We start from the raw sequence: 18210 nt of genomic DNA, 5'->3' as shown, positions 1-18210 counted from the left end.
CAAATATGGAAAGATTCACAACATATTCTCATGATAAATGTAATTATAAACTTTATTTTACCATAATTAGTGAGAATATGTTGTGAATATTTCCATATTTAGTTTATTAATGTGTGCCCTTAGGACACACATTAGAAAAACCCTAATATTATATTGTAATAATTTTTTTTCTTCGCTGGGAGAGCTGGATCCAAAAATTTTCTATTTCTCAGGATGCAGGGGCTTGCGCGGTCGTTTATATTTTTACTAGACTTAGCTTTGTTATTGCTAAGGGAGTGGGGGCCTAGATTGTATCTCGGCTTGCCACTAATTTATTGTAAAAAATTTGATTATTTTTAATACAAGTTCCGGTTTATAATAAGGGAAAAAAAATAATACTCCCTCCTATTCTGAATAATTGTTCCATTTGCCATTTCCGTCTATTTATATAACTGTCCCATTTGCCATATTTGGACATGTTTTTTGACTTTCCTACCCTTGACTCTTTTGTTTATTTACCACCCCTAAACCATCACATTCAATACTTTTCATTATTTAACTCATATATTCTTACCCCTATATAATACTTTTCATTATTTTACCTCCATTCCTTAATTTTCGTGCCATTATCCAAATGGGACAGTTATTCAGAATAGGAGGGAGTAATAGTTAAGTTAAATAAAATAAAATAAAATAAAATAAAATTAAGTTAATTTAAGTTCGACTAATATAAGTTCAGTTCAGAAAAGTTCAGATCTTATAAGTTCGGTTCAGATCTTATAAGTTCGGTTCAAATCTTATAAGTTCGATTTGATTCATATCCTATAAGTTCGATTCGATTCGAGATCCTATAAGTTGATTCGAGATCTTATAAGTTGATTCGATTCAGATCCTATAAGTTGAGATCGATTCAGATTCAATAAGTTGATTGAGATCCTATAAATTGATTCGAGATCAAAGTCGTTTTGATTCGAAAAAACAACGCGCCTAAATCCCTACGTTTTGTTACGGCCCAAATTTGTGCATTTACAATTTACATCACTCAATTCAACCTCAACTCAAAACCCACAAATTTAGTGACAAAATCGTCACAAATTTTACACAACACAACAAAAGCCAAAAGAAAGAAGCTCAAGACCAAGAGAAAACCCAGAAAAAAATGGGAGAAATCGGAGAAGATGCATCATTTTATGCAAAAAGTTGGAATGGTTGGAAAGGGTTTTGGTCTGATCGATTTGCATATCTTGATAATTATACAAAGTTTGTCAAAGATAAACCTTTACCTGCTTGGTCTGATTCTGATGTTGAAGCTTTTATTGCCTCGGATCCTGTTCATGGCCCTACTGTATTATTCTAATTCTTTTTGGGTTTTTAATCTTTTGATTTTGTTGGTTTTTGTTGTTTGATTGATTTTGAATCTAGGTTTTATTGATGAATTTGATGTGGGTTTGTTGTATTTTGTGTTTGATTTCATTTTTTGCCATATGGGTCTGGAAATTTGTTGTTTTGGGTGTTCTCGACGCAATTTTTATCTTGGGTCATTCAGAAACCGTCTACTCGCAATTTGAGGGAGCCCTTGTGAGATTGTGGGTGTTGGAAATTATGTATTTATGGTGATTTTGGGAGATTTTGGTTTAACTTTGATGTATTTTTGTAATGATTATTGGGTAATGGAAAAGAAAGTGGATTGATTGTGAAAAAGGAGGGATTTTGGTGGAATGTTGATTAATTTTTGTATGAGACGGATTTGATGGCTAGTAAGTGGATTAATATGATTCACTTAGAATTTCATAGGTTATGATGGTTTAATTTCGTTGTTTTTACTTTAGTGGTTTAATTGATTAAAATTGAGTGTTATTTGTTTTATGATTATTGGGCAATGGAAAAGAAAGGAAATTGATTGTGAAATGGAGTGATTTTGGAGGAATTGTTGGTTAATTTTTCGCATGTGATGGGTTTGATTGGAAGTAAAAAAGGGTTCTAAGAACTGGTAAGGAACATTCTAAGTGAATTAGTTGGATTCATATTCCGTATATAATGGTGTCACCTTAGTAGTGTTAGATTTAGTCATAAGATACTCATGTTCTTTACCACATGTATTGATAATGTGAGGGTTTGAGTTTGGTTAGGTGAAAGTGATGAACAGTTAAGATGGCATCTGGAGTTACTATGGATAGGATGTGAATCTAGTACTTGATCCTCAATACTTTTGAGTTTCTGAGTTTCCACATATTGGATGGGATTAAAGCTTGTAAACATTTGGGAATCTGATGTTCACTTGATGTCTGGAACGTCGCTGGATGAAACGGATTTCAGATACAGTTATTGTGTAGAACCTTCTGTAGAATTTATCAAGTTCACTACTTCCACTCTCTTATGTGTAGTATTTGCCCGTATTTGTTAAACAAAAAGTTAGGCAAAACCTGCTTATAAGCTATGAGCATCGTTCTGTTGATTATGAGAAATCACAGATAAGCTTGAATTTCTCTACTACTTCTGCTCTATCATGTCGAGACATTAATTTTATGTGGTGTAGTCTATGATTTTACGGTTTATGCCGGTTTTGTCTTGTTTTTTAGTGATCCAGCTTTTAGTTATGCTTGTATATCTTAGTTTTGTTTTTATTGTCGTTTATGGGCCAAACACTGATGTTTCTCCATTTCATCCATTAATTTCTCTTTTCGAGTTGCGCTTGATTAGCATGTAGTACTATAGCTTTTGGTTTTATTATCATTATTGTAGCATTCATCAAGTTCTCAGTGGTAGCGAGATTACGACTGAAGCATGTTTTGTATTACCTTTCTGCCAGCTGAAAACTGCCAGGGAAGCAGCCAAATATGGCTTTGTTGGAGCTACTATTGGAGCTGTCTCAAGTGCAGGTGTTGCATGGAAATACTCAAAGAGCCCTCATGGTATTCCTCCCTCTTTATTTTACTTCGTATCCCTTCCTTCTGAAATTAGGGTGACTGGAAGATTTAACGTCCGTATGTTCCAATAAGATTATGAATGAGCTTTTTTGAGCAAAGGTTGGTAGCCTGTTTAAATTTCTACCTACTCTTGAACGGCTGATCATCAGACGTAAGCTAATGATGACTGACACTAAGTACTGATTTACCATGATAAAAAGATATGTTAAGATCCTTAAGGCTCGTCGTTATAGGTTGTTTCTTAGATTATAAATTATCATTTTTTTGAGACACACTTACCCTTCAAGAACCTTGCATTGTAGTCTACCTTTGCCGCCACTCTAGAGACTTTCGTTGAGGGCTATTTACCACTATGGCCATATTTAGATAAAATCAGAACTTCATATGATTCCATGGTGCTCCTACAGAGTATTATTTGCTGTCGGAAACCTTGTTCCGAATTGTTTCATGCCCAATGCGGCGTCTTGGACAACATTCTGGATTTTTTTGGTAATATGTGGTGCACATAAATTATAATATACTCAGGATGATGTTAACAATCTACAAATTATGCCAGCGAGTCACGGGGAGGAGAGTTTTGAGTCAATTTATCATCTTAACAGTAGTTATTAGTCTTATTTTCTATTTCCAATAGAGCCGAGAGTCTCATTACTTTTTTTTATTATTATTATGGATTATGATGAAATAAAGCAAAATGACTCGCTAAAATGGTTGGGCTTCTTTCTATTATGAAGAACTAATACTTAGATGTAGTTCTCGACAAATTTGTCATCTTGGTTCATTTGGAAACAGCCTCTTTGTTTCGCTAACACAAGAAGGCTTCTTACATCTGAACCCCCCACCTTGCGATTTGCATAACCCATTGGTGGCACCAGGGTATGTTGTTGTCACTTGTCACTGTAGTAAATAGTCTCGACATGGGTTTGTAATGGTCATAAGGTGTCCATTATTCTAGTGTTTACAGTTTTAGCTTACTTGTTGCCCAAGGTGCTTATGTGATGCTAAATTGTAAGATTATCCGACAAGAACGATTTAATGAGTCACGGTCTGAGCACAATTGAGAATTTTTGAGGATCATTGTAGGGATGCTTATAGGTTACGATCATGAAAATTGATCCAATATCAAGCAATAAAATTGTGGATCAAGCCATCATCAAATTCTAGTGTTATCCACAATGTGGGTCTAGAAAATTTTACTGGTTAAACCAAGCAGTTATGATAGCCCGAATGCCCGATATGAACAATAACATGTTGCATCAAGCCATTTCTGAATTTGCCCTTGGTTAAGGCAACGTGAATCAAAATACGAAGCTAGATTGTCAACTACCCAACTCGGCACTGACAAAATTACTCCTACGGCGCCTATAAGGTGATATTTAGATAGAACTCACTTACTGAGGTTGTCTCTTAATGTCGAAATTGAATGGTAAACATAAGAGTTAAGACCTTATTGGGCCGAATTAATTGAAAATTATCCAAGGGGTCTGTATGGGCAGGTGTTAGCACTCGTAGGCCGTAGCAGCTGTAGACCACAATTTAGTTCATCTGATTTGAGTCACATGCCAATTCAGGTACACCATACCAATGCCCACATCAAATTCTACTTACAACCTCGTGATTATTGATACCTTCGCTTCATCAATCCTCATCCCGTAGGTTGTTAGTTGTTACTATCATAACATGTGTTCCTATGTTTAAAACTGCTACTTTTTTCCTCTTTTGTAGAGGTTCATGGCTTTCTCTTGGATGATTGGAAACTAATTGAAACCTCATCATTTCGCACAATAAGTTGAAATAACCGATTATAAATGATGACAATATCTGCAAGAGGAGAATAGTGATTATTTGCATTTGTTACACCAGTTGTTTTACTGATCGTTTTGCTCCAAAGTATTTTTTTATTTCTTCTATAGTAAAGTCGTAAAGGATAAAACACTTGTTGCATTATTCATTATGTTTGCTGCTAGACGGCCTATAATTCCTTCATTTTGAAACGGGGAGTAGAATTGACAATGTTCATGGTATAAAAGGACGTGATGTTCTATGGACTCTTTTGTGTAAGGGAGCCGTAAGGGCAATTTGATGATGATGGGCTTTGAAATGAGATCATGAGTACCACATCTTGACTTAAGTGCGACTTTATACACCTTGTTGTTCAACATTTGCAGGTGCTGTGCTCGCCTTTGGTGCCGGAGCTGTTTGTGGTGTGACATTTGGAATTGAATTCGCAAGCCATGCCCTACAGCTTTACAGATTGGACACCATGACTGCTCAAACTAAGTTCATGGAATGGTGGGAGACCAAATCGGCTAGTCGATCTTAACAAGCCTGCATTGCTATGTGCTCAGCTGGAAGTGGTTCTCTTTTGAAATAAATGGTATACCTGTGTGTTGCTATTGTAGTACTGCCATTTGATTTCGTAGTACTCTTGATTTACTCAATGGCATGACAATGGGAAGCTACTAAATACTCGTGAATATTTAGATTTTTTTTGGAAAACTAGCATGAGTGTTTATCAAATCTTGTCTTTTCGCGATTTTAATTGAATCAAAATGTGGTTGCAGTCTTGACTCTTGCGGATACATCTCTCTAGAATAATTTGTGTTAATACATATGAAAGCTTGGAAAAGGTTTTTATTGCACTGGCTGTGGTTCGTGCCATTTATGGTTGCTTTAACCGTCGTCTAGGTAGTGTTTATGCTTGATATAAGATGCACACCTCTAAGAATGCGTTCAATGTCGTCGAGTGATTCGACCAGACCTAAGAAGGTGTCTCCACATTGATTAGATGAATTTACGATGTTAACACAAAAACTCTTAGCCATCATATGGTGACTTTGTTGTTCGATAATAAGAGATTATTTGACGTCACAAGGTTATAGCTCTAAGAACTCAATGTGTTTCTGCTACTGTGAGTCGAGAAGATGTCTTGAACGAGAATTATGTATTTTGGGATCCTCGGGTGACGATAGTAGAGTAAGTTGAATTTGTCAACACAAACACCTGTATACCCCGATGTCATTTGTTTACCTTTTCCATTTTGGGGTCAGCCAGTTGTTTACCAGTTTACCTTTCTATTTGGAGAATGTATTTGATGGGCAAATTGACCTACACATTTAATTTGGTTCACTTGTCATCTTATAATTGGCTCTTTCCCCTTTGCTTGGTCTTTATGCCAAAATGTATTTGGAGTATGCCACTTGGAAACCCGGTTTAAATGTTTAGTAGTGTCTTGTGTGAATCGCGACCTTCTATTTTAGATTTTCGGGACCATTGCGAATCCCCAAACGACGGTGTGAGAATGGGTTTGAGGCTCTGAATTCAAATTCATACACACTATATGATCTTTTGTGGCATATTGGTGTGAAATATTTGCATAAATAGGATTATACATCCAGTTGTACCATAAGCATGGTACAACCAAGTATAAGAATCCGAGCTTACGTGTATTCTTTCTGAGCTAATTTAAATTTCATGTTTTTAATGTGTAAATGAATGAACCCAATATTTTCTAATAAAGCTCATATTCTTTAATATAAAGCTCGGATACTTTGACACAAAGCTCAGGTTCTACACCGTACAACATATACAACTGGTTGTATAGTCCATGAATTGAAATATTTGTGGTGATTACAAACAATCCCATAAAATATTTGTGGTGAATATTTCACAAATCACCCTTGGGAACCCTTTTAAAATTTTCCAGAAGATTTTGCCGGGGTGATCCGGTAAGATATCTCAGAAGTGGCTTTCATTCTTTCAATATCGGTATTTTGGGTGCCTTTCAAACGACATTATTAGACCAATTTCGGCAACAATAGTTTTTTATTTATTTATTTTATTTTATTTTATTTATGCTATCCGGTTTAGTCCGTTTTGAGTTTATAACACTGATCCATTCCCAAAACTCAAACTCTAAACTTTGGCGAAATTAGAACAATCTCTTAATAATTTAGATGGAGTTGAGTAGTTGACTTGAAACTTGTGTAAGGCACTTTCGTAAGTGATTCCTATAATCGATTGGCATATTAATATTTTAAGAATATACATATTGGCGGTGATGATAACATTTAATCTACCAAATGAGGAGAACCAACCACTGATTGAATGATTGTTTTAACTATTATTTTAATCCAAATTTTTTTTTTTTTTTTTTTTTTTTTTTTGTCAGAATGGTTTGTTTTTATCTTAGCTACTGTTCAATGTATTATTAGGATCGCTTATTTTAATCCAAATTTATGCAGTGTTAATGTACTACCAACAATTGAATTAGGTCAAAAGTATCTTATCACTTTTTTTTGTACCTTCTTACGTGACTATGACATTCAAGAAATATAAGCCAGACAATGACACATGACCTCACTACCTTAGGAACATTTTCTTTTCTTTAGATATAAACAAACTATAAATTCTTCTCTATAACAATTTTCGCAAATGATCTACGACGATCGTAAATTACGACGAGATAAATGTGAGTATATTATGATAAAAAGTGAACACTTTATAATGATAATATAACGGTGGTGAACTGATAAAGCCACATTTTACCATAAAATGTCATTTTTTGTCCGTTGTAACTTACAACCATCGTCAGGGTGACCAGGAACAACTTTTTTTTGGTGAAATCAACATAATATATATAAAAACTAAATAAAAAATGTTAATAGAAATGTCAACGAGGTTGATTTACCCATCTACGATAGATGAGTAACACCGTAACACCTCGAGTCAAGAATATCGTCATGCATTATGACCTTGGCAATCGACGATACCACGGTGGCAAAAAAGTAATAAGAATATAAGACTATTAACAATACAAAAAAGAATCAATTTATTAAAATGCACAATTATTAGGGTCCAAATTGTTTATTAATGAAGGGGTAGGGCAAAGATTGATGAATGTGAATGCAATATTTGCCCCCCACCAATCCATCTCTCTTCATCACACACAAAAATAATTCCCCCAAACACCACCGACACCCTTCAACATCACCAACAAATTAAAAAAAAAATACAAAAAAAAATACAGAGTAATAAAATACTCTTTAATTGTATATTTATATAAACTAATAATAAAGCAGTAATTCTCTTAAGGTGGGGGAACTATGCACTGGGAAAAAGCAAGGACTCAAAAAGGAGTTTATGATTATATATTGCAAACCTCCTTGATATTTCCCAAAATATATATTGTAAAAATATGCAAACCGAATTAAAAAAAAAATTAAAAAAAGAGAAAAAAGAAAACTGTATTAACATCAGTGATCATCTGGGAGCTGTCCACTTTTGTCCAACAATTTTACATCTGCATAAAATAAATTATTTATATTAATTATAGTTTTATCGACGATTTATATAAATGGTGATTTGTTTTAGTGAACAAATATCGGCGCAATGGTTAGTCTCTTGTAAGGCTGTTTTACACTAATATAGGGTGAAACAGATTCACCAATAAAGAAAAGCTAAAAGCTATGCTACTCCGACACTTCACTTAGCTGCCGTATCAAATGTCTGACACGGCACGACACGACAATTCAACACTTCATTTTAGACCACAAAATAGAAAAATTCGGACAGAATAGTCGTATCCGACGAGAACTGTCAGAGAGTCGGAGTAAGACCGAATCATAGCATTATAAATGGAACCCGGAAAAAAATGCGGTTGAAAAAACCGTTTACACAAACGCTTGTGTAAGGAGTTTTGTTAGTTCTCTTTATATGGATACTATGCTTAATGTGCAAGGTTTATCTTAGTCATGAAACTAGAAATAACTTGTAGAGTTGTAGGTTACCATCTAAGACACTTTCAAATTAAGAAATATATCACAATCACCACCAAAACCTCCCTTAAAAGTCTTAAAAATAGAGGGATGGGAAAAAGAGGTTCATAATGCCTTAGAATCAAAGCAAATGGCACAAATATATTAAGAAAACTTAACCCATATTACAAACTTTCTTAGAAAGTATAGATTATTTTAAGGCAAAGTACCCAAAAACAAGAGCAATACCTATATGCAACAAAAAAAAGGTTCTAAAGTCGAAATCGACTTAAAAAAAGAAATCGGAATAATATAAAAATCAAATGAATGGAAATATTGGTAGGGGAAAGGAATAAAACAGGTATTGTGAGGTCATGAGAAAAAGAGACAAGAATGTGAAACCTTTTGGTTTCCTGAGATGCCTACTGTCAGCCCGAAATGGCGATTCTCTCATTGGCAAGGGTTGAAGCGCCTTCCCATCGAGCCTAGCATCCAGCAAGTCGTTTCCAGCAGTTTCCCTGTTAACCAGCACGAAAGCTTGCTTTAGATTTAAAGACGATTTCACAAAAGGGCGACAATTACTGTTTCAGTCGTAAATGAATCACATGGTAAAAACTAAAAATACATTCATATAGGGAAAATCACGAGACATATTAACACGAATTCTTTTTTTTTTTTTTTTATGACGAGGGGGTTGAATCCCCCGGGCCCATGCATTCCCGCACAACCACATGGACCATGTAAGCCACCCCCTTCGGGGGGCTGCAGTGGCCAAGTGATTAACACGGATTCATTATATGCATTGATGGGTAAGGGGTAAATAAGCGGCCTTATACGAAATATTATGTGAGACCGTATTGTGCTTGTTCCTGCGGGAAATAAAAAGACGACAACTTTACAAGGGTAACTTTTTAATCAAACTAGCCAAATTATTGATTCATCTTCCAACTCGTGATGCAACGGGAATTTGACGTGTCAAGAGAAATTTTAATAAAATGTTTTGACCAGTTAACCAAAAGGAAACTTTGTCAATAAACATGATTAGACAAACCCAAACTGTAGGGCTTAACCTTTAATACAAGTCTCTATCGCAACCTCGTGTTCTTTCTTCTACTACAGCTAATGTTCAATGAAAAACAGTTTTCAATAGCTAACAATTTGCAACCAAAAACTTTGCCAGCCCACTTTCCCTAATCGATGCCAATTTACTGCACAGTTCCGCGTAGTTCATAATTCATCAATAATGGCTTCCTCTTATACAAAGTTTACTAGTCTGTATTCTGTAACCACAATCTCATTACCCTTGTGCCCTACAAACTCGTACAATCTACGATTAGTAAGGGCGTAGAAAACAGCAACAGTCACGCTCGTCCATCCGCCCACAAAGCAACTTGCTTTCTCACAGCAACAAAACATCCCAAATTATGATCCATATATTCCAATGATTTTGACTTGGTTTTAAATTACAATGAATAAAGCAACGCGTCTTACTAATTGGCTGTGTTTCATTCTAGTGGAATATCAGTCCTTTGACGCAATTCTCATTCTGAATAATCGCGAGACAAACTTTGCTAAGGTTTACTCCATTTGTGAAGGACCTTAGAACACCGGGCCTCGGGGTACTAGAATTGCTCTATTCCTATAACCTTGACCACTACAATTATCAAACAAACCGGAAATGATCAAATCCAAAACTTAACACCAATTCCTCTTCAGTAGTGGCGGAGCTAGGATTTGAACCCAGCGGAGGCGAACTGGTTATGGTATAAGGAGAACTAAAAAAATTTCAAAATTTTCAACTAAAACTTTTACGATTTCCATCCGCTAGCCCCTGCTAGCTCCATCACTGCTCTTCAGTCAATCGATAATCAAATGTCCAATACTAACACAGCTATGAAGGAACTATCTTCATAACTTACACTTACCAAGTTAATGTTTTTTTTTTACCAAAATCTGGCATTCGAGTCGCATTTAATCAGTAATTGAGCTAAATCAAACCAAAATCAAACCTAATTCACTAAAATTTGCATTACAAAACACAAAATTGGCAACAAAACAATTAAATCACAAGCACAAAATTGAATCACGACTACTAACAAGTCATTTCCATACGTTTGTTCAGAATAATCACACAAGATTAGCGAAAAACCATACCTCTTCTAGCTTTGGCAACAACCTTAGCAGGTCGATTCGATATCTTAATATCATTCTCAGTAGAATCACTCTTATCCTCAATTGGGAACAAAACACCATCAATCCCTTGAACCGAGATCCTCCCATCAGTATAAATATCCGGGTCAAACAAATACGCCGACCCATCACCCGACCCAAATTTAACCGAACCATCAGCTTCCTCAGCATCTACCTTATGAGGAAGCCTCAATGTATCATACCTAACTTTACCGAACCTCCTAACAGCATTATACATACTCTCTTCGGTTTGGTACTCAGGTATTACATGATAATACACTATTTGTTCCGGAGCTCCAGGTTCGGATAACTGGTCCGTATTTAACCTCGACATAGCCTCGTCATTTGGGGCTAAAACCGTAATTACATACCCTTCCGATACTAGCTTCCCCATTTCCGTAGCTAACGAGGTTAAATTAACTAGAATATCAGCTAGTTCGTTATAACCGCCGTAATGTAATAGCGTGTGGATAAAATCCTTTACCTGGGCCTCACCGTCGAAATGATGGTGTGGCCCACCTGGCCCCGGCGCTGGGGCCGGGGCCATGGACGGACCAGGGGACATCGCGTCGTAGATTGAGACCGTCTGCGATGTCCCCGGTCCGGAAGGTGGACCCGAGGACGATAGCAGCTTGGATTTCTTTTTTACCAGCCTGTTCGTCCTCGGGTCCACCTGCGGTGCTCCCTCGGGCAGCACCGCGGAGATGGAGCGGAGGTTGCGTCCGCGGTTGTTGAAGTCTTCCTGGACCGACTGCGGAATCAAAACCCGCTCTATCCCGTGGATCACGCCGTCCGGTTTAACGACGTCGTTCGGTCGAATCACCCGAGCTCGATCCACCGTCTTCTCACCACCATCCTTCAAATGAACCTTCTCATTCGATAAGGTAACGTGATGCCTATGACTCGGCCACTCGTCCGAGTCAACTCGAACCGGAACCACATGAAACAAAAGCAAAGTCTGAAGAGACTTAATATTCCCCGGTTCAAGTAAAAACCGCTTAAACTCCGGGTCTAAATCTCGCTCCAATGCGTCATTTTTCGGAGCAAATATAGTAATATTGTGGGACCCAACAACTTGCTCAAGCTTCTGAAGAAGAAGCGCTTTCTCTACCAACTCAGCTAACTCGGTATAATGCGAATCGAGCAACGCAACCAATACCGAGTTAGAATGGATTGGACTCGGACTCTGACTCCGACTCGAACTCGATTTAGCTGGTCTAGCTGGCAATGCGGAAACCGAGACGGCGAAGAATTGGAAGGAAATGAATAGGAAGAGACTACAGAAGAAGCCAAGGTTACCCATGGCTTTTTTACACAAATGTGGATCAAGAATCTGAGGGGGTTTTTTTTTTATTGGGATTATTTATTTATTTTGTTTTATTTGATTAATTGAATTGAATTGAATTGAATTTGGGTTATTGAGAAATATTGTTGGGTTTAGTTATGAAGGAGAGAGAAGAGAAGAAAAGAGTGTGTGAAGGAGAAGAAGAAGAAGAAAGTTTGGAGAGAGAGTGAGTGAGAAAGACAGAGAGAAAGAGAGAGTAACTGCGTGTTTGGTGAAGGAGTGTCGGTTCCGCTTGGCAATGTGAGTAGTAAAATGTCCGATATGGTAAATTGTCGTATTCTCTTCGTCTCGGTTATTTGTATTTGATTTTGTTGGGTTAGAGTTGGATTAAAATGTAGGTGGTAAATTGTCGTATTTTTTTTCGTTTCGGTTATTTATATCTGATTTTGTTGGGTTAGAGGTGGATTAAAATATAAGTAGATGACGAGTTAAATGTTAAAACAATTTTGGTAATAGATATGTAAATAAATGATTATGATCGTGACGAAAAAAATATATTTTTGATGATGAAAAACTTAGTTAACCACATTTTCTTAGAAATAAATAAAAAATACTCGTACTCTGTATTTAAGTAGAATAAAAAGTAGGTTTGTTATGACTCGGGAAAAAAAACACTTTATATTGGCTCGAGTATATAACCATGGAGTTGGACAGTCTTATTTAGTTATGACTTAAAAAGGACACCCGTTTGTCAAGTTATAAACAAAAAGTCGTAATGAATCGGGTTAATTGCGGGTTAGCATACTTGAAAAATGGATTAGATAAATTTCAGGCCACAAATTAACCTCAATTTATCTTGGTAAATTGGCTCGGGTTTGTTATTCGGGTCTACTTAGAGGTGCTCATTGGGCTGGGCCGTGCTGGAGTAGAGCAGCACTGGCACGACACTACCATAAGACCGGGCTGGGCTGGGGTGGTTTTCGTCAGGCCCGGCATAACACTATAGGACCGGGCCGGGCCGAGCTGGTTACTTTTTTCTTTTAAAAAAAAACGAGTTGGGCTGAAAAAACTCAACACTAGCACGGCCCATAGTGCTGATCGGGCTGGGCCAGACCGAACTAGACTGGCCCGCCATGTTATCCACCTCTAGGTCTACTACATCCGCCACCCGGTGTATCTAAAAACTTTCATGTGAGTCTAACAATACAAGGGTGACGTGGAGGAAGACAATTGGTTCGTGACATAGGCAAGGTACATGAGCAGGTAGGTGACGATAGGGAGGCGAGGGTCAAGGTTCGGACAGGCTGGAAGTGGGCCCCACAAATGGGTACGTAAAAAAGTAGCCAAGTAAAAATGTGGGCTTTGAGTTTACACAAATTCTCATTTGTGACATGCAATATCCGTCACTTTGGAGTGACGGATACCATTTTATCTCACAAAGTACTCATTTTTTCTCTCTTTGCAACACTGTTCATGTGGTCCCCTTTCTCCACTAACCTATTTTGTTACCATTTTTACTCACAAATTATCCGCCATAAATGATAACCCGTCACAAGGGAGACCAATTGGTGAGTTTAATGGTTTTAATTAAATAAATAGAGAGAGAAGTAGTGAGTTGTGTTGGGTCAACTTGGGTTGTTTGGTTGAGGAGTTGTGAGTTGAAGTGGGTTTGGTTGTCCCATGTGATTTTATTTCTTTGCATTTAGTGTTAGATTCATTCACTATTTGTATCTAATTTTATACTTTGTCCGTTTTGGTTAATAATGGTTGTCTTTGATTTTGACACAGAGATCAAAGAAGATAAAGTGATTAATTACTACTCCCACCATTCAACTCCACTTTACATCTTTTATTTATCACGTTTGCCAACGCAACTTTTACATGATAAATATCGTTAGCTGCGTATTTGCAAAAATTATAAAAGTTAGATATTTTTAATGTACTCTTAAAGACGAATTAAATAAGATCTCACATGAATATATTTTCACTTATGTATCGAGAGAAAATTGAAGTTAAATGTTCGCTTGTGAATAGTGCGCAAAAGTGAAACTTGCAAAGTGGAGTTGAATGGAGGGAGTAAATGACAAGTGGACCAAGTTAAGTGTGAATGATCAAACAAATAGTCTTGCTATAGACGGATATATCCGTCTATAACTAAAGACGGGTCAAATAGCTTAAAAGTAGTGACATTTTTTTGCCTCGGCCACCTCACTTGTTCTTTGTCCTATTAGGAATGTTGTATTGTATTTGGCCCGTCTTTAGTTATAGACGGATATGTGCCGTCTATAATGAGATTTTGTGATGATCAAATTGTTCATCAAGTTCATTCTTAAAATACAAAGGATAACAATTGACTGAAATACCCATGATGGGGCATATTCTGCACCGCTGACCAAGTCAACATATTGAGCAAGGTCAAAGATATCCACAGCAAGTCAACGACTTATGCGGCTAGCCGTCTGACCCCCATCTACTGTCACTGGTCTCGGCATGGCAACCCGCGGTAGGGACACACCCGCGTACTCACATCCAAGACCCCTCGGCGGTGAGTCAACGGGGCCCGCCGGCCTGCCATAGGTCCCTCGGCCGAGGGGTAGATCAGTCTTTCCACCTGCTAGCCACTTGGCCACTTGGCCATTACGTGACAAAAGGTGAAAGCCTATAAATACTCCTCAACCTTCATTGAGGAAGGACCCCAAGAAATCCACAACTAAACCTAAATACACTATTCATCTGGTAACATCTTCCTTATCTCTCTACAATATACATTCAGCCAAATAACAACTTATCCTTTAAGTTTACTAACTTGAGCGTCGGAGTGAGTACGCTTGGCACAAAGCCAAGCCCTCAGTTCGTTCATTGTTGCAGGAGAGGCCGAGAGGAACGATTAAGACCGAAGGAGAATCCAACTCAAGACATCATTCAACAAGCCACGGGTGGTAACTATACTTGCTCTGGAATTACACCAGGAACAATTGGCGCGTCGTGGGGAAAGACACTAGAAGCTAGTCACATTCATTCCCAAAAAAAAAAAAAAAAAAAAAACAACAAAAACCCACCCAAAAAGCTAAGAAGATGTCAAAACAACAAGACGCAGTCGTGACCGACGAAACCGCATTCTACCACGATGATACTTTCAACAATTTCTGAGTCGTGCGGCCCTCCACCGGGCGTGAGTAATCCAACCGGAGTTCGGATGCCAATAATACGGACACGCCGCCGCTACCAACTGTGTCACCATCATGGGACATGTGGTTGACATAGAAACCGAAAATGGTCCCTGGACCCCTAGCAATACGCCCGCTCACACCGTCACGCCGACAAGAGCGGCGGAAATCGCCAGAGACCGGGGCCCAAAACGTGACTCCGAGAAATTTGAACGGAGCACCGGGAGAAGCCGACCCCGGTCAAGTCGCGGGGAGCCCAAAGTGGGCGTGGTAGACCTAAGTCCTTCCCGCACTCATGGGAGGACAGCGTCCCCGCAACACGAACGAGGCTTACCCCAAAGGAACCAGAGGAGTCCGACTCAGCAGAGTTGGAGAAGAAGCCCGAGTCGAAGGAGTCCTTCCCGCTACGAGGAGAGGAGCCGGTTTAGGAATGCGAGGAGCCGATCGCCGCGTGTCGTTCGACACGTGGTCGACGACCCCTCAACGCCTACGTCCTAGAAGTCCGGTGCCGACTAAGCTCAAGTTGCCACCCCTATCATACAAAGGAGATGGTGATCCGGCCCGACCACGCCGAGGCTTTCGAGTCTTACATGTCGGTATGGGAGCACCCGATGAGGTCAGTGCCGAGTTTTCCCAACAACTTTGCAAGGGATGGCTCAAAGTTGGTACAAAGGGCTTCCCGACGGCTCGGTATACTATTACGCTGACCTAAGAGACGCCTTTCTAGCCCAGTACTCTTGCAACAAGAGAAGGGCCGTGGAGACATCGGACCTCCTAACTATCAAACAGGAGGGGGGCGAGTCTCTACGAAGCTATGTGAAGAGGTTCGATGGAAAGGTCCAGCAGATTCGGGAAATTAATCCCGGCGGCGGCCTTCGCGGCGATGAAGGGCCTCCCGAGGGGAGACTTAAAAATGAGCTCATCAAGTGCGGAGGCCGAGCTTGGATGCGCCGGGAGGATGGCCGACCAGGCCATCAAGGTAGAAGACTATCACAAGACATGGGTAGGCCCCAGCGAGGCCGAACACTCCGAAAAGAAGAACCGCCGGGAGGACAACCCGGATGAAAGACGCCGTGACAACAATGGATCACGGTCCGATGAAAGACGCCGTGACAATAATAGGTCACGGTCGGACAAATCTGCCGGGGGGAGCTCGGGAACATACTACAAAAAACGGTACGATGATCACACCCCCCTAGTCGTATCGGCCGCCGAGGTCTTCGCGTTGAGCAAGAACGAGGGCCGGAAGTGGGAAAGACCCCCTAGGCCGAGGAGTGACGGTGACACGAGCCGATCTTTGTGAGTACCACGGCCCACACAGGACACTTAACCAACGACCGCCGACATCCGAAGAATGCCATTGAAGAAGCGATCCGTAAGGGGAGCCTCGGCAAATATGTTGCGGGGCCAAAAACCGATGCCGGCGGGTCAAATAGCAAGCCCGTCTTTGAACGGATAGGAGTAATCCACGTTGTCATCTGGGAAACGGAACGATGGGTCCGCTCGGGCACAAACGGCACCCGAATGAACCATATCGGGCCATCAACTTTGTGCCCAACACAGCCACCCCGCCCCGCATCCCCGATATGACCATCGGGCGGGGAGGACTACGAGGAGTCATCGCTCCTCACAACGACCCACTTGCGGTCCACCCGAACATAGCCAACCACTTGGTGAAGAGGTGCCTGATCGACACAGGCGCCTACACAAACGTCATGTACAGAGAATGCTTTCTCAGCCTCGGTCTGAGAATTGAAGACCTGAGCCCCTGCACCAACCCGTTGTACGGCTTTCTCGGAGCCGGCCCTGGTACCCCGGGGTCGGTCAGTTGCCGATGAGGTTTGGCGAGGGAGGCGCGACCAAGAATGTCATGTCCGGGTCGTAGTCATCGACGGCACGTCCGCCACAACGTTCTCGTAGGACGGGTCACTTTGAGCGAAATCGACGCCGTGATCTCCATCCGGGCCCGACATTGATGTACGTCTCGGACCGGGGGGAAGCACATAAACTCGTCTCGAAGAACGAAAAGGATCCCGGCGTATGGGAGATCCACACTAACGGCCCTTCCACGACGGATAGCTCGAAAGCCAGCATCGTTATTTTTAGCCCAAACGGAGACGTATTTGAGCACGCCTTGAAGCTTACCTCCGTGACCTCAAACAACGAATCCAAGTACGAGCGTAATAACCGAGTCAAGCTAGCCGAGCCGCCGGGCGGAGCATGTCGTGGTGAAAGCAGTTCGCTCTTATTGACCAACCGGATCAAAGGAGAGTACAAGGCTCGGGACTATAGGGCGACAAGGTATCTAGAGAAGGTGAGAGCCGGCGCTTCAAAATTAAAATCCTTCCAGATACAAAGACACTCCCAGGCCCGAGAACGACCGAACCATCGCATGGTTGAAGGAGCAGAGACGAGAGGAGGTGGAGATTGATCCGGGCCGCACCGTAACCGTCGGTGTCAACCTAGAACCAAAATTCAGGGCCAAACTCCTGGACTCGCTAAGGAAGAATAAGGACGGCCGCCAACTCGGCGGCCGAGATGCGGGTGTGAGCCGGGAGGTAATTACTCACAAGCTAAACGTACTTCCCACCGCTCGCCCCGTCAAGCAAAGGATGAGGAACTCCTCGGTCGAGAAAGATGAGGCCATCAAAGCCGAGGTAGATAAACTACTTACGGCGGGTTTTATTATGCCTTGCACTTACCCTGAGTGGCTAGCCAATGTTGTGATGGTGAGGAAATCATCGGGAGCATGGAGAATGTGTGCAGATTTCACCAATCTTAATAAAGCATGCCCCAAAGATTGTTATCCTTTGCCTCGAATAGATAGCTTAATCGACGCCACGGCAGCTACACCATGCCGAGCTGCTAGACGCCTTCTCGGGTACCACCAGGTATTCATGGTGAGG

The 18210-nt window shown here is 40.3% G+C and overlaps 2 protein-coding genes across 2 annotated transcripts; one reads left to right on the top strand and one right to left on the bottom strand.

The window, feature by feature from the left end:
- The first annotated feature begins 951 nt into the window (after positions 1 to 951).
- LOC141591611 (succinate dehydrogenase subunit 6, mitochondrial) lies at positions 952 to 5548 on the top strand. Its single transcript, XM_074411996.1, has 3 exons — positions 952 to 1324; positions 2789 to 2891; positions 5075 to 5548. Exons 1-3 carry the CDS (start codon positions 1139 to 1141, stop codon positions 5227 to 5229), a joined length of 444 nt encoding a protein of 147 aa, XP_074268097.1. The 5' UTR covers positions 952 to 1138; the 3' UTR covers positions 5230 to 5548.
- Positions 5549 to 7720: 2172 nt separating this feature from the next.
- On the bottom strand, positions 7721 to 12418 carry LOC141591610 (fasciclin-like arabinogalactan protein 16). Its single transcript, XM_074411995.1, has 3 exons — positions 10817 to 12418; positions 9065 to 9180; positions 7721 to 8208 (listed from the first exon to the last, which is right to left on the bottom strand). Exons 1-2 carry the CDS (start codon positions 12153 to 12155, stop codon positions 9113 to 9115), a joined length of 1407 nt encoding a protein of 468 aa, XP_074268096.1. The 5' UTR covers positions 12156 to 12418; the 3' UTR covers positions 7721 to 8208; positions 9065 to 9112.
- Positions 12419 to 18210: the final 5792 nt, after the last annotated feature.

Source organism: Silene latifolia, chromosome 7, assembly GCF_048544455.1.
Source record: "Silene latifolia isolate original U9 population chromosome 7, ASM4854445v1, whole genome shotgun sequence".
Classification (NCBI taxonomy): Eukaryota; Viridiplantae; Streptophyta; class Magnoliopsida; order Caryophyllales; family Caryophyllaceae; genus Silene; species Silene latifolia.
The sequence above is the reverse complement of the archived record's forward strand: the minus strand, read 5'-3'. Positions and strand labels throughout refer to the sequence as shown.

Bases quoted from the DNA above. Each gene is read 5' to 3' on its own strand.
- LOC141591611 (XM_074411996.1), top strand. From the start codon at position 1,139: ATGGGAGAAATCGGAGAAGATGCATCATTTTATGCAAAAAGTTGGAAT. The intron at 1,325-2,788 runs GTATTATTCTAA...CCTTTCTGCCAG, and splicing joins ATCCTGTTCATGGCCCTACT to CTGAAAACTGCCAGGGAAGC. The intron at 2,892-5,074 runs GTATTCCTCCCT...CAACATTTGCAG, and splicing joins ATACTCAAAGAGCCCTCATG to GTGCTGTGCTCGCCTTTGGT.
- LOC141591610 (XM_074411995.1), bottom strand. From the start codon at position 12,155: ATGGGTAACCTTGGCTTCTTCTGTAGTCTCTTCCTATTCATTTCCTTC. The intron at 9,181-10,816 runs GTATGGTTTTTC...GCTGGTTAACAG, and splicing joins TGTTGCCAAAGCTAGAAGAG to GGAAACTGCTGGAAACGACT.